Source organism: Schistocerca americana, chromosome 10 (genome assembly GCF_021461395.2).
Source record: "Schistocerca americana isolate TAMUIC-IGC-003095 chromosome 10, iqSchAmer2.1, whole genome shotgun sequence".
Taxonomy (NCBI): Eukaryota; Metazoa; Arthropoda; class Insecta; order Orthoptera; family Acrididae; genus Schistocerca; species Schistocerca americana.
Window position 1 is genome coordinate 102,769,037 of NC_060128.1, and position 12,078 is coordinate 102,781,114.

General features: G+C 48.6%; 1 protein-coding gene across 1 annotated transcript in view; it reads left to right on the forward strand.

Moving 5' to 3' along the window:
* Positions 1-12,078, forward strand: part of LOC124552274 (C3 and PZP-like alpha-2-macroglobulin domain-containing protein 8) — an 842,473-nt gene that overhangs the window by 666,442 nt on the left and 163,953 nt on the right. Inside the window, exon 11 of the mRNA XM_047126553.1 lies at positions 8,999-9,235. Coding sequence (XP_046982509.1) covers positions 8,999-9,235 — 237 coding nt within the window. The remainder of the gene's footprint in view (positions 1-8,998; positions 9,236-12,078) is intronic.

Here is a 12,078-nt window from a genome sequence, read left to right on the forward strand (position 1 = left end):
TAACACGTACGAAAGCAACCTGTCCGATCACCTGCATCCATCGAGGTCCATTGTGCAATCCAACGGACTTGGGTAATTCCAGCATGACAGTGCGACTCCCAACACGCCCAGAATTGCTACAGAGTGGCTCCAGGAACACTCTTCTGGGTTTAAACACTTCCGCTGGCCACCAAACTCTCCAGACACGAACATTATTGAACATATATGGGATACTTTGCAATGTGCTGTTTAGAAGAGACCTCCACTCGTACATCATAGGAGATTGTATTTTGAACATTTGTCTAAAGAAGGCCAGTACCTGTTCCTTTATAACAAGCAAACTAATTATCGTAAGAGTACCAAACTTGATAGCATTAATGTCCAGAGTATGGGGTGTACGATTTCCATGCGTCACATCGTCACCGTCTGGTTCCAACTATGGCCATCAGGTGCCCTTATCAGTCATCGTGATTCATAGTCTCCCACATCTGACAAGTCGCAATGGACTTGTTCACGTGTCAACATGAGGTTGGGCAATAGGGGCGCGGTGAATGGTGAACCTCTATAATGAAAACGACAGAAATGCTGCAGCTGCACTTCGAGAATATCGCCGGCTGGAAGGATAATGGAAGGGTCCTGTTTCTCCACATGCTGTCCAGAGCATGATGAAGAAGTACGGATCAATTGGAGAACTGGGCGTCGCTCCGGGAAGAGGCCGACGATTGGTTGCACCACAGGTGGCTGATTAAATCGCTGTTGCTATGGCAGACAGCGCTGCGCGCAATTCCCGATCGTCAGCCAGTGGGCGTGCTGCGTCACGACAGTTGAACATTCCGTGGTCCACTGTATGGAAGGCGCTTCGAACCATTCTAAAATGGTATTCTTTGCAAGACTCATATCGTACAGCAACTTGCACCACAGGACGCATAACGACTTCTTCACTTCGCTCTCAACTTTCTCGCAAGGATTGAAGTTGTCGAGCGCTGGTCCTGGACCACCCTATGGACAGACGGAGCTCATTTTTCTCTGACACGTGAGGTGGACACACAGAATTGCTGAGTGTGGAAATCTTCACCTCCAGTCATTGCGCACAAAGTTCGTCTGTGCGGTGAACCTATCACTGTACAGTGTGGCTTCAAGGCTACATCCGTCATTAGGCTATTCTTTTTTGGAGACGTTGGCGCTCAATGGCCAAAGACGTGCAGTGCGACTGCTCACAAGGGAACCTCCCCATCGCACCCCCCTCAGATTTAGTTATAACTTGGCACAGTGGATTGGCCTTGATAAACCGAACACAGATAAATTGAGAAAACAGGAAGAAGATGTGTGGAACTATGAAAAAATAAGCAAAATATACAAACTGAGTAGTCCATGGGCCACGTAGGCGACATCAAGGAGCACGTGAGCTCAGGAACGCCGTGGTCTCGTGGTAGCGTGAGCAGCTGCAGAAGGAGAGGTTTTTGGTTCAAGTCTTCGCATAAGTGAAAATTTTACTTTCTTTATTTTTGCATAGTTATTATCTGTCCGTTCGTTCATTGACGTCTCTGTTCACTGTAATAAGTTTAGTGTCTGTGTTTTGCGACCGCATCGCAAAACCGTGCGATTAGTAGACGAAAGGACGTGCCTCTCCAATCGGAACCGAAAACATTTGATCGCAAGGTCATAGGTCAACCGATTCCTCCACAGGAAAACACATCTGATATATTCTATACGACACTGGTGACGGCATGTGCGTCACATGACAGGAATATGTTGTCGACCCACCTAAATTGTACACTTGGCGAATGGGTAAAAAGATTCTTCTACCTTGCCCGATTTAGGTTTTCTTGTGGATCTGATAATCACTCCCAAAAAAGTGATGAAAACATAAGAGTTTGTCACATAAACTGAAAATAAAAGAATTAAAGTTTTCTCTCGATGGAAGATTTGAACCAAGGACCTTTCGTTCCGCAGCTGCTCACGTTACCACGAGACCACCGCGCTCCTGCAATCCTATTGTCCATGATGTTGCCTATCTTCCCATGGACAGTTTGTATATTTTGCTTATTTTTTCACAGTTCCACACAACTTCTTCCTGTTTTCTCAATTGATCTGTGTTCAGTTTTTCAAGGCCTATCTACTGGGCCAACTTATAACCAAATCTGAGGGGGGTGCGATGGGGAGGTTCCCTTGTCAGTGTCACTGCGATATCCTTCGCCAGCCTGTCATACCCGCCCTACAGGAGGGAGACGCATTGAAGCCAACAGTTTCCATGCAAGATGGGTCCCCACTGCATATCCCTCGCGAAGTTTATCTGCTTCTCCGAAACACGTTTGGAAACGATCGAAGTATCGGCCAATCGTTTGAAAATACTTGGCTGGCACGGTCGCCTGATCTTATTCCCTGTGATTTCTGGTTGTGGCGCTACCTGAAGGACAGGGCTTACCAGGGGAACGTTCAAACACGTGCTGCTCTGAAGCGCAGTACCTGTGTACATGCTTCGTTTTTTTTTTTTTTTCAGAATGTAATCCTTCAAAATCAGACTATTCTGGACACTGGGGACGTTATATTGAGCCGGTTTGTGGCAGTAATGGTTGTTGTTGTTGTTGTGGTCTTCAGTCCTGAGACTGGTTTGATGCAGCTCTCCATGCTACTCTATCCTGTGCAAGCTTCTTCATCTCCCAGTACCTACTGCAACCTACATCCTTCTGCATCTGCTTAGTGTATTCACCTCTTGGTCCCCCCTGCGATTTTTACCCTCCACACTGCCCTCCAATACTAAATTGGTGATCCCTTGATGCCTCAGAACATGTCCTACCAACCGATCCCTTCTACTGGTCAAGTTGTGCCACAAGCTTCTCTTCTCCCCAATCCTATTCAATACTTCCTCATTAGTTATGTGATCTACCCATCTAATCTTCAGCATTCTTCTGTAGCACCACATTTCGAAAGCTTCTATTCTCTTCTTGTCCAAACTATTTACCGTCCATGTTTCACTTCCATACATGGTTACACTCCATACAAATACTTTCAGAAATGACTTCCTGACACTTGAATCTATTCTCGAAGTTAACAAATTTCTCTTCTTCAGAAACGCTTTCCTTGCCATTGCCAGTCTGCATTTTATATCCTCTCTACTTCGACCATCATCAGTTATTTTGCTCCCCAAATAGCAAAATTCCTTTACTATTTTAAGTGTCTCATTTCCTAATCTAATACCCTCAACATCACCCGACTTAATTCGACTACATTCCATTATCCTCGTTTTGCTTTTGTTGATGTTCATCTTATATCCTCCCTTCAAGACACTGTCCATTCCGTTCAACTGCTCTTCCAAGTCCTTTGCTGTCTCTGACAGAATTACAATGTCATCGGCGAACCTCCAGGTTTTTATTTCTTCTCCATGGATTTTAATACCTACTCCGAATTTTTCTTTTGTTTCCTTTACTGCTTGCTCAATATACAGATTGAATAACACCGGGGAGAGGCTACAACCCTGTCTTACTCCCTTCCCAACCATTGCTTCCCTTTCATGTCCCTCGACTCTTATAACTGCCATCTGGTTTCTGTACAAATTGTAAATAGCCTTTCGCTCCCTGTATTTTACCCCTGCCACCTTTAGAATATGAAAGAGAGTATTCCAATCAACATTGTCAAAAGCTTTCTCTAAGTCTAAAAATGCTAGAAACGTAGGTTTGCCTTTTCTTAATCTTTCTTCTAAGATGAGTCGTAAGGTCAGTATTGCCTCACGTGTTCTAGTATTTCTACGGAATCCAAACTGATCTTCCCCGAGGTCGGTTTCTACTAGTTTTTCCATTCGTCTGTAAAGAATTCGTGTTAGTATTTTGCTGCTGTGGCTTATTAAACTGATTGTTCGGTAATTTTCACATCTGTCAACACCTGCTTTCTTTGGGATTGGTATTATTATATTCTTCTTGAAGTCTGAGGGTATTTCGCATGTTTCATACATCTTGCTCACCAGATGGTAGAGTTTTGTCAGGACTGGCTCTCCCAAGACGGTCAGTAGTTCTAATGGAATGTTGTCTACTCCCGGGGCCTTGTTTCGACTCAGGTCTTTCAGTGCTCTGTCAAACTCTTCACGCAGTATCGTATCTCCCATTTCATCTTCATCTACATCCTCTTTCATTTCCATAATATTGTCCTCAAGTACATCGCCCTTGTATAGACGCTCTATATACTCCTTCCACCTTTCTGCTTTCCCTTCTTTGCTTAGAATGGTACCGCTATGTAATGGTACGGTGTACCGTAGCACCACATTAAAAGTGTTTCAACTGAACCGATTGTAAATTATTTCTCTTCCGCATGTCCTTGACATTAATCCTAACAAGTTTGGTACTTGTACAGTAATTAGTTTCCGTGTTATAGCGTCTTAAATAGGGAGAATTTAATTATAACCACCTAGTATATACACTGAAGAGCGAAAGAAACTGGTACAGCTGCCTGATATCTTGCAGGGCACCCACGGGCACGCAAAAGTGCCGCAACACGACGTGGCATGGACTCGACTAATGTCTCAGGTAGCGGTGGAGGGAACTGACACCGTGAATCCTGCGGGGCTGTCCATAAATCCGTAAGAGTACGAGGGGGTGGAGAACTCTTCTGAACAGCAGTTTGGAAGGCATCCCAGATATGCTGAGAAATATTCATATCTGGGGAGTTTGGTGGCCAGTGAGGAAGTTTCAACTTATAAGAGAGTTCCTGGAGCTACTCTGTAGCAATTCTGGACGTGTAGGTTGCCGCATTGTGCTGCTAGAATTGCCCAACTCCGTCGAAACGCACGATGGACATGAATGGATGCAGGTGATCAGTCAGGTTGCTTACGTACATGTCACTTGTCAGAGCCCTAACTAGACGTATCAGGGATCACAAATCACTCCATCTGGACACGTCCGACTCCATTACAGAGCCTCCACCAGCTTGAACAGTCCGCTACTGACACGTGTCCATGGATACATGAGGTTCTTTCCATAATCATACGCGTCAATCTGCTCGACACGATTTGAAGCGAGTCTCATGTTTCCAGCAATCAACACTCTAATGTCGGTGTTGATGGACCCAGGTGAACCATAAAGCTTTTTGTTGTGCAGTCATCGAGGGTACAAGAGTTGGCATGGAAAGTGCCATATCGATGAGCTTCGTTGAAAGGTTTGCACTTTCACACTTGTCGATGGCCCAGCATTGAAATCTGCAGCAATTTGCGGAAGCGTTGCATTTCTGTGTGTGTGTGTGGTTTGAGGTTTCCGGGCTCTAAACAGCGTGGTCATCAGCGCCCAGGTTGCATTTCTGTCTTGTTGAACGATTCTCTTCAGTCGTCGTTGGTCTCGTTCTCACAGGATCTTTTTCCGGCTGCAGTGATGTCGGTACACTGGTGAAATGGTCCTACGAGAAAATCCCCACTTCATCGCTACCTCGGAGACGCTGTGCCCCATCGCTCGTGCGCCAACAATAACACCCCGTTCAAACTCACTTAAATCTTGATAACCTGCAATTGTAGCAGCAGTAACCGATCTAACAACTGCGCCAGACACTTGTCTTATATAGGCGTTGCCGACCGCAGTGCCGTATTCTGCCTGTTGACATATCTCTGTATTTGAATACGCATGCCTATACAAGTTTCTTTGGAGCTTCAGTGTGAAAAAAACAAATATGGGCTTCAAATGCAAACGACGGTATCCAGTATGGCATCTGGCAAGTACTGCTCAGGGTCATGGAATGCGATGACGCATCTACACTCATGTGCATAAATTAAGGATAATTGCAGAATGTGGTGCCACACAACGTGGCACTACACAAAACTGGCGCTAATAGCATAGGCACATAGGGGACACATACGACACAGATGAGTAAGTCCACGGTATTGGCGATAAGTTGAGAAAACCGTCCCGAAACACGTGTGCTACAAAACACCACTGTTTCCTGCACATGTACCCCGACATCAATATGGGATATGATCACCATGCACATGTACACAGGCTGCAGAACTGGTTAGCATACTTTGGATCAGGTGGTCGAGCAGCTGCTGGGGTATAGCCCCCCATTCTTGCAGCAGTGCCCGTCGGAACTCCTGAAGTGTCCTAGGGGTTTGAAGACGTGCTACGATACGTCGACAGAGAGCATCCCAGACGTGCTCCATGGGGTTTAAGCCTGGAGAACAGGCAGGCCAGTCCATTCGCCTGATATCTTCTGTTTTAAGGTACTCCTCTATGATGGCAGCTCGGTGGGGCCGTGCGTTATCATCCATCAGGAGGAAGGTGGGACCCACTGCACTCCTGAAAAGGCAGACATACTGGTGCAAAATGACGTCCTGATACACCTGTTACAGTTCCCCTGTCAAAGACTTGCAGGGCTGTAGGTGCACCAATCATAGCCCCACCCCACACCATCAAACCATGACCACCATACAGGTCCCTTTCAAGGACATTAAGGGGTTGGTATCTGGTTCCTGGTTCACGCCAGATCAAAACCCGGCGAGAATCACTGTTCAGACTATACCTGGACTCGTCTGTGAACATAACCTGGCACCACTGTTCCAATGACCATGTACTGTGTTCTTGATACCAGGCTTTATGGGCTCTCCTGTGACCAGAGGTCAGTGGAATGCACCTTGAATGTCTCTGGGCGAATAAACCATGTCTGTCAGTCGTCTGTAGACTGTGTGTCTGGAGACAACAATTCCAGTAGCTGTGGTAAGGACCCGAGCAAGGCTACCTGCAGTAATCCATGGCCATATGTGGGCACTGATGGTGAGATATCGGTGTTCTAGTGGTGTTGTATACTATGGAAGTCCCGTACTACAGCGCCTGGACACGTTTCCTGTCTGCTGGAATCGTTGCCGTAATCTTGACATCACACTTTGTGGCACATGGAGGGCCCGTGCTACGACCTGCTGTGTTTGACCAACCTCCAGTCGCCCTAGTATTGTACGCCTCATAACGTCATCAGTATGTGTTCTTTCAGCCACTTTCAACACACAGTCACCGAACTCTGAGACGCACCAACAAACCTCTGCGTATGTGGACTGCTGACAGCACCACAATGCGACGACTGCAAGTCAAATGCACCGCATGGTCATACCCCGAGGTGATTTAAACCCGAAAACTGCTCACCAGAGCGTTGTTTCACCATGTATCAGCATTGTCCTTAATTTATGAGCATGAGTGTGGTTAGCCACAATCATCTGCACAAAGCAAAAATCTAACCGTCTTCTCCTGTGTCTCATACTCGGGATTGCTTCACAGTGTGAAACTGTACTTGTTATTGACATGTCTGCGTAAGCGGAAGAAACTATCAAAGTCTGAAAACAATTTATTGGACTGTTCAATTAAGCAAAAAGAAATTCTTCAAGTATAACACCAACATAAAACAGTGATCCGTCTTCGAATCACGACTACATACAAGAATGATATAGAAAAGATATTACAATGGTAAAACAGAGAAGACACATGAGTTAGAACAAAACGGCGGGGAAAAAACAGTAGACACATGAATATAAAAAACATGAAGCCGTTCACACTCGATGACAATCCACACTACAAACTGTTGACACGACGCACAAACACTGAAGATGTCGATGGCACTGGTGAACGATGGAGCGTGACGGTGAACACTGAACACTAAACACGACGACACACACGAGACACTAATGGCGATGATCTCCGGCGCGCGAATGTCCAAGTAGCGTGTGCGAGTCCGAGGACTTGCCATGAGGGGTAGAAGGGTGAGGGGGGGTAGGGGAGAACAAAGATGCCAATGGCTGAGGAGATGGGGGGAAGAGGAGAGGGACAGGGGAGGGGAAGCCCGGGGAGGAGTGGGGAGAAATGGAGGAGGGAGGGAAGGGGGAGAGAAGGGAGGGAGGGTGCCCAAAGGAGGAATCACAGGAAGAGAGAGGATCAAAGTTGGTAGGAGGGGTAGATGGAGGGGAGGAGGGCATCATCAGGTAGGGGGAGCTGGCGGAAGCCACCTTGGGAAAGCGTAAGGAGGGTGGAGAGATGGAGACTGGGCGGGATGTGGGAATACAGGCGCAGCAGCGAGTGGGGGTGGGAGAGGATGGGGGAGACAAGCGGATGAGGAGGATCGAGTTTACGGGAGGTGTACAGGATCCGTATCCGTTCGAGGAAATGGAGGAGGTGGGGGAACGGAATGAGGTCGTACAGGATCCGCGTGGGGGAGGGGAGACGGATGCGATAGGCGAGGCGGAGAGCATGGCGTTCAAGGATGTGAAGGGATTTCGAAGATCCAGGCAGGATGGGCGTAACAGAGGATAGGGCGGATGAGGGATTTATAGATGTGGAGTATGGTGGAGGGGTCCAGACCCCACGTAAGGCCGGAAAGGAGCTTGAGGAGACGGAGTTGGGAGCATGCCTCGGCTTGAACTGTCCGGAGATGGGAGGTCCAGGAGAGGCGACGGTTGAGGGTGACGCCAAGGTACTTAATAGTGGGGGTGAGGGCGATAGGACGGCCATAGATGGTTAGATAGGAATCGAGGAGGCGGAAGGAAGGGGTGGTTTTGCCTACAATGATCGCCTGGGTTTTGGTGGGCCGATGTGCGGCCGAGCGCCGGCCTTAATAGCGCTTTGCCGGATGAGTACCTCGGAACTATTATCCATCACGTGGTTTGACGTATTCAAATAGTTCCGGGATCTGCAGCGACCTGTTCCTTATGTTTATGTGGGACGGTAGTGGCCCCTGGTGGCCGCTGGTGTCTTTCCTGTGGTGTTGTTATTGTTGTTGTTGTTGTGGTCGTTCATCAATGTTGCCTGTCGGGTGTAGTGCTTCGGTGTGCCTGCGAGGCGGGCAACCCGCTGCTGCATGCTGTCAGTTTGGTTGCTGATTAGGCACCATGATGTCTGGTGGAGCAGGCCACAGGAGTTATCACTTTCTGCGAGAGGACAGCGTCACTTATGGTGATGAACTCCTTCTGACAGAGCTTTTGAATGAGACGTTATCGGTTAAACATCTGATGCACCTGTGGTTGAGACTGAAGACGAGAGGACGGCCGTTTCTCTCTCCCGTGTTGCAGGAACGGCACCGGATCGTGGTCCGGAGGCGTGCTGGACTTCCAGCAGGCGGGCCTGGATGTGTTCCAGCGGCGCTGCGTGCGCGCCACCCCCAGAGGACCCCGCGTGGCGGCGCTGCGCCAGCAGAGGGCGCCCACCCCGGGGCAGGCGGCGGCTTCGGACGGGTCTGGAGGCTACGGCCTGGGCGCGCTCCAGCTGGGCGTCGACCACGTCTGGTTCTGGCGCTGCTTCAACTTCAGGTACTCCGAGCACTCCCACAGTCCGTAAACACAGATGTAAACTGAAGGGCGGTCACCGCTATCAGTTCCATTGGGACATTAAGTGGAATCAGTGGCGACGAGTGAAAGTGTGTACTGGACCGGGATTCGAACCCAGGACCTCCTGCTTACTAAGCAGGTGCAACGCTGATATTTCTATATGTAAACTGATGGGCTGTCACTGCCATCAGTTCCATCGGGACACTAAGTGGAATCAGCGGCGACGAGTGAAAATGTGTACCGGACCGGGTTTCGAACCCGGTAACTCCTACTTACCAGGCAGGTGCAACGCTGATATTTCTATATGCAAACTGAAGGGCTGTCACCGCTATCAGTTGCATCGGGGCATTAAGTAGAATGAGCTGCTACGAGGGAAAGTGTGTACCGGACCGGGATTCGAACCCGGGACCTCCTGCTTACTAAGCAGGTGCATAAGTCACTGCGCCATCCGGAACGCAGCGTTATCGCAACTGCACGGACTATCTCGGCACGTCTCACTCGTCACAGCTGATTCCGCTTAATGTACCGCCGACAGCTGACAGTAGCCGTCCCCATTCAATTCACATACAGTTTTTCACAGCTGCGGGATCTGTATGGCGTCTCTTCTTTCAAAGGAAAAGACACCGTCCCTTCCAATATCAGATATTTCTTTTCGTGACTGAGCCGGCCTGAGTGGCCGAGCGGCTCTAGGCGCTACAGTCAGGAACCGCGCGACCGCTACGGTTGCAGGTTCAAATCCTGCCTCGGGCATGGATGTGTGTGATGTCCTTAGATTAGGTTAGGTTTAAGTATTTCTAAGTCTAGGGGACTGATGACCTCAGATGTTAAGTCCCATAGTGCTCAGAGCCATTTGAACCAATTTTATTCGTGACTGAGGATGGTGTACTCAACAACATTACACCAGTACTTACGTCATTTGCAGACTAGCAATTATACGAGGTTCGTTGAATAAGAAATGCTCCATATTTTTTCTCAGAACGTATTTATTGTTAAGATTCAGTACTTGGTGACAATATACATCAACATGTCTTGTACATGTCCTATTTTTCTACGTAGTCTCCAACACGGTCTATGGCCATACGCTAATGTATTCACTGCTGGTAAAAGCTCTTGTCCTGCAGGCGTAGCCACGTTTCCACTGCAAGACTGATACTCTCGTCATCTTCAAAGTGTGTTCCCCGTAGAGAACCTTTAACCGGCCCAAAGAGGTGGAAGTCAAGGGTGCCAGGTCTGGACTGTAGGGTGGATGAGGCAATGATGTCTCACCCAATTTGGCGATGTGTTCCCGAGTTCTCAGACTTGTGTGTGGGCGTGCCTCATCTTGTGGGAGCAAGATTTCTGCTGCTTTCTTGTCCGATCGAACACGTCGGAAACGCTTCTTGATTTTACACTACTGGCCATTGAAATTGCTACACCAAGAAGAAATGCAGATGATAAACGGGTATTCATTGGACAAATATAGTGTACTACAACTGACATGCGATTACATTTTCACGCAATAGGGCGCATAGATCCTGAGAAATCAGTACCCAGAGCAACCACCTCTGGCGGTAATAACGGCCTTGATACGCCTGGGCATTGAGGCAAACAGAGCTTGGATGGCGTGAACAGGTACAGCTGCCCATGCTGCTTCAACACGATACCACAGCTCATCAAGAGTAGTGACTGGCATATTGTGACGAGCCAGTTGCTCGGCCACCATTGACCAGACGTTTTCAATTGGTGAGAGATCTGGAGAATGTGCTGGCCAGGGCAGCAGTCGAACATTTTCTGTATCCAGAAAGGCCCGTACAGGACCTCCAACATGCGGTCGTGCATTATCCTGTTGAAATGTAGGGATTCAGAGGGATCGAATGAAGGGTAGAGCCACGGGTCACAACACAACTGAAATGTAACGTCCACTGTTCAAAGTGCTCGCACCCCATAACATCACGCCGGGTGATACGTCAGTATGGCAATAACGAATAAACGCTTCCCATGTGTGTTCACCGTGATGTCGCCAAACACGGATTCGACCATTCAGAACCTCCATTCATCCGAAAAAATGACATTTTTGCCATTCGTGCATCCTGGTTCATCGTCGAGATCACCATCGCAGGCGCTCCTGTCTGTGATGCAGCGTCAAGGGTAGCCGCAACCACGGTCTCCGAGCTGATAGTCCATGCTGCTGCAAAGGTCGTCGCACTGTTCGTGCAGATGGTTGTTGTCTTGCAAACGTCACCATCTGTTGACTTAGGGATCGAGACGTGGCTGCACGATCCGTTACAGACATGCGAATAAGATGCCTGTCATCTCGACTGCTAGTGATACGAGGCCGTTGGGATCCGCCACGGCGTTCCGTATTACAATCCTGAACCCACCGATTCCATATTCTGCTAGCAGTAATTGGATCTCGACCAATGCGAGTAGCAATCTCGCGATACGTTAAATCGCAATCGCGGTAGGCTACAATCCGACCTTTATCAAAGTCCCAAACGTGATGGTACCCATTTCTCCTCCGTACACGAGGCATCACAATAACGTTTCGCCGGCCGAGGTGGTCGAGCGGTTCTAGGCGCTACAGTCTGGAACCGCGCGACCGCTGCCGTCGCAGGCTCGAATCCTGCCGCCGGGATGGATGTGGGTGATGTCCTTAGGTTAGTTACGTCCAAGTAGTTCTAAGTTCTAGTGGACTGATGACCTCCGAAGTTAAGTCCCATAGTGCTTAGAGCCATTTTGAACAACGTTTCACCAGGCAACGCCGGTCAACTGTACGAGAAATCGGTTGGAAACTCTCCTCGTCTGAGCAAGTTGTAGGTGTCCCCACCGGCGCCAACCTTATGTGA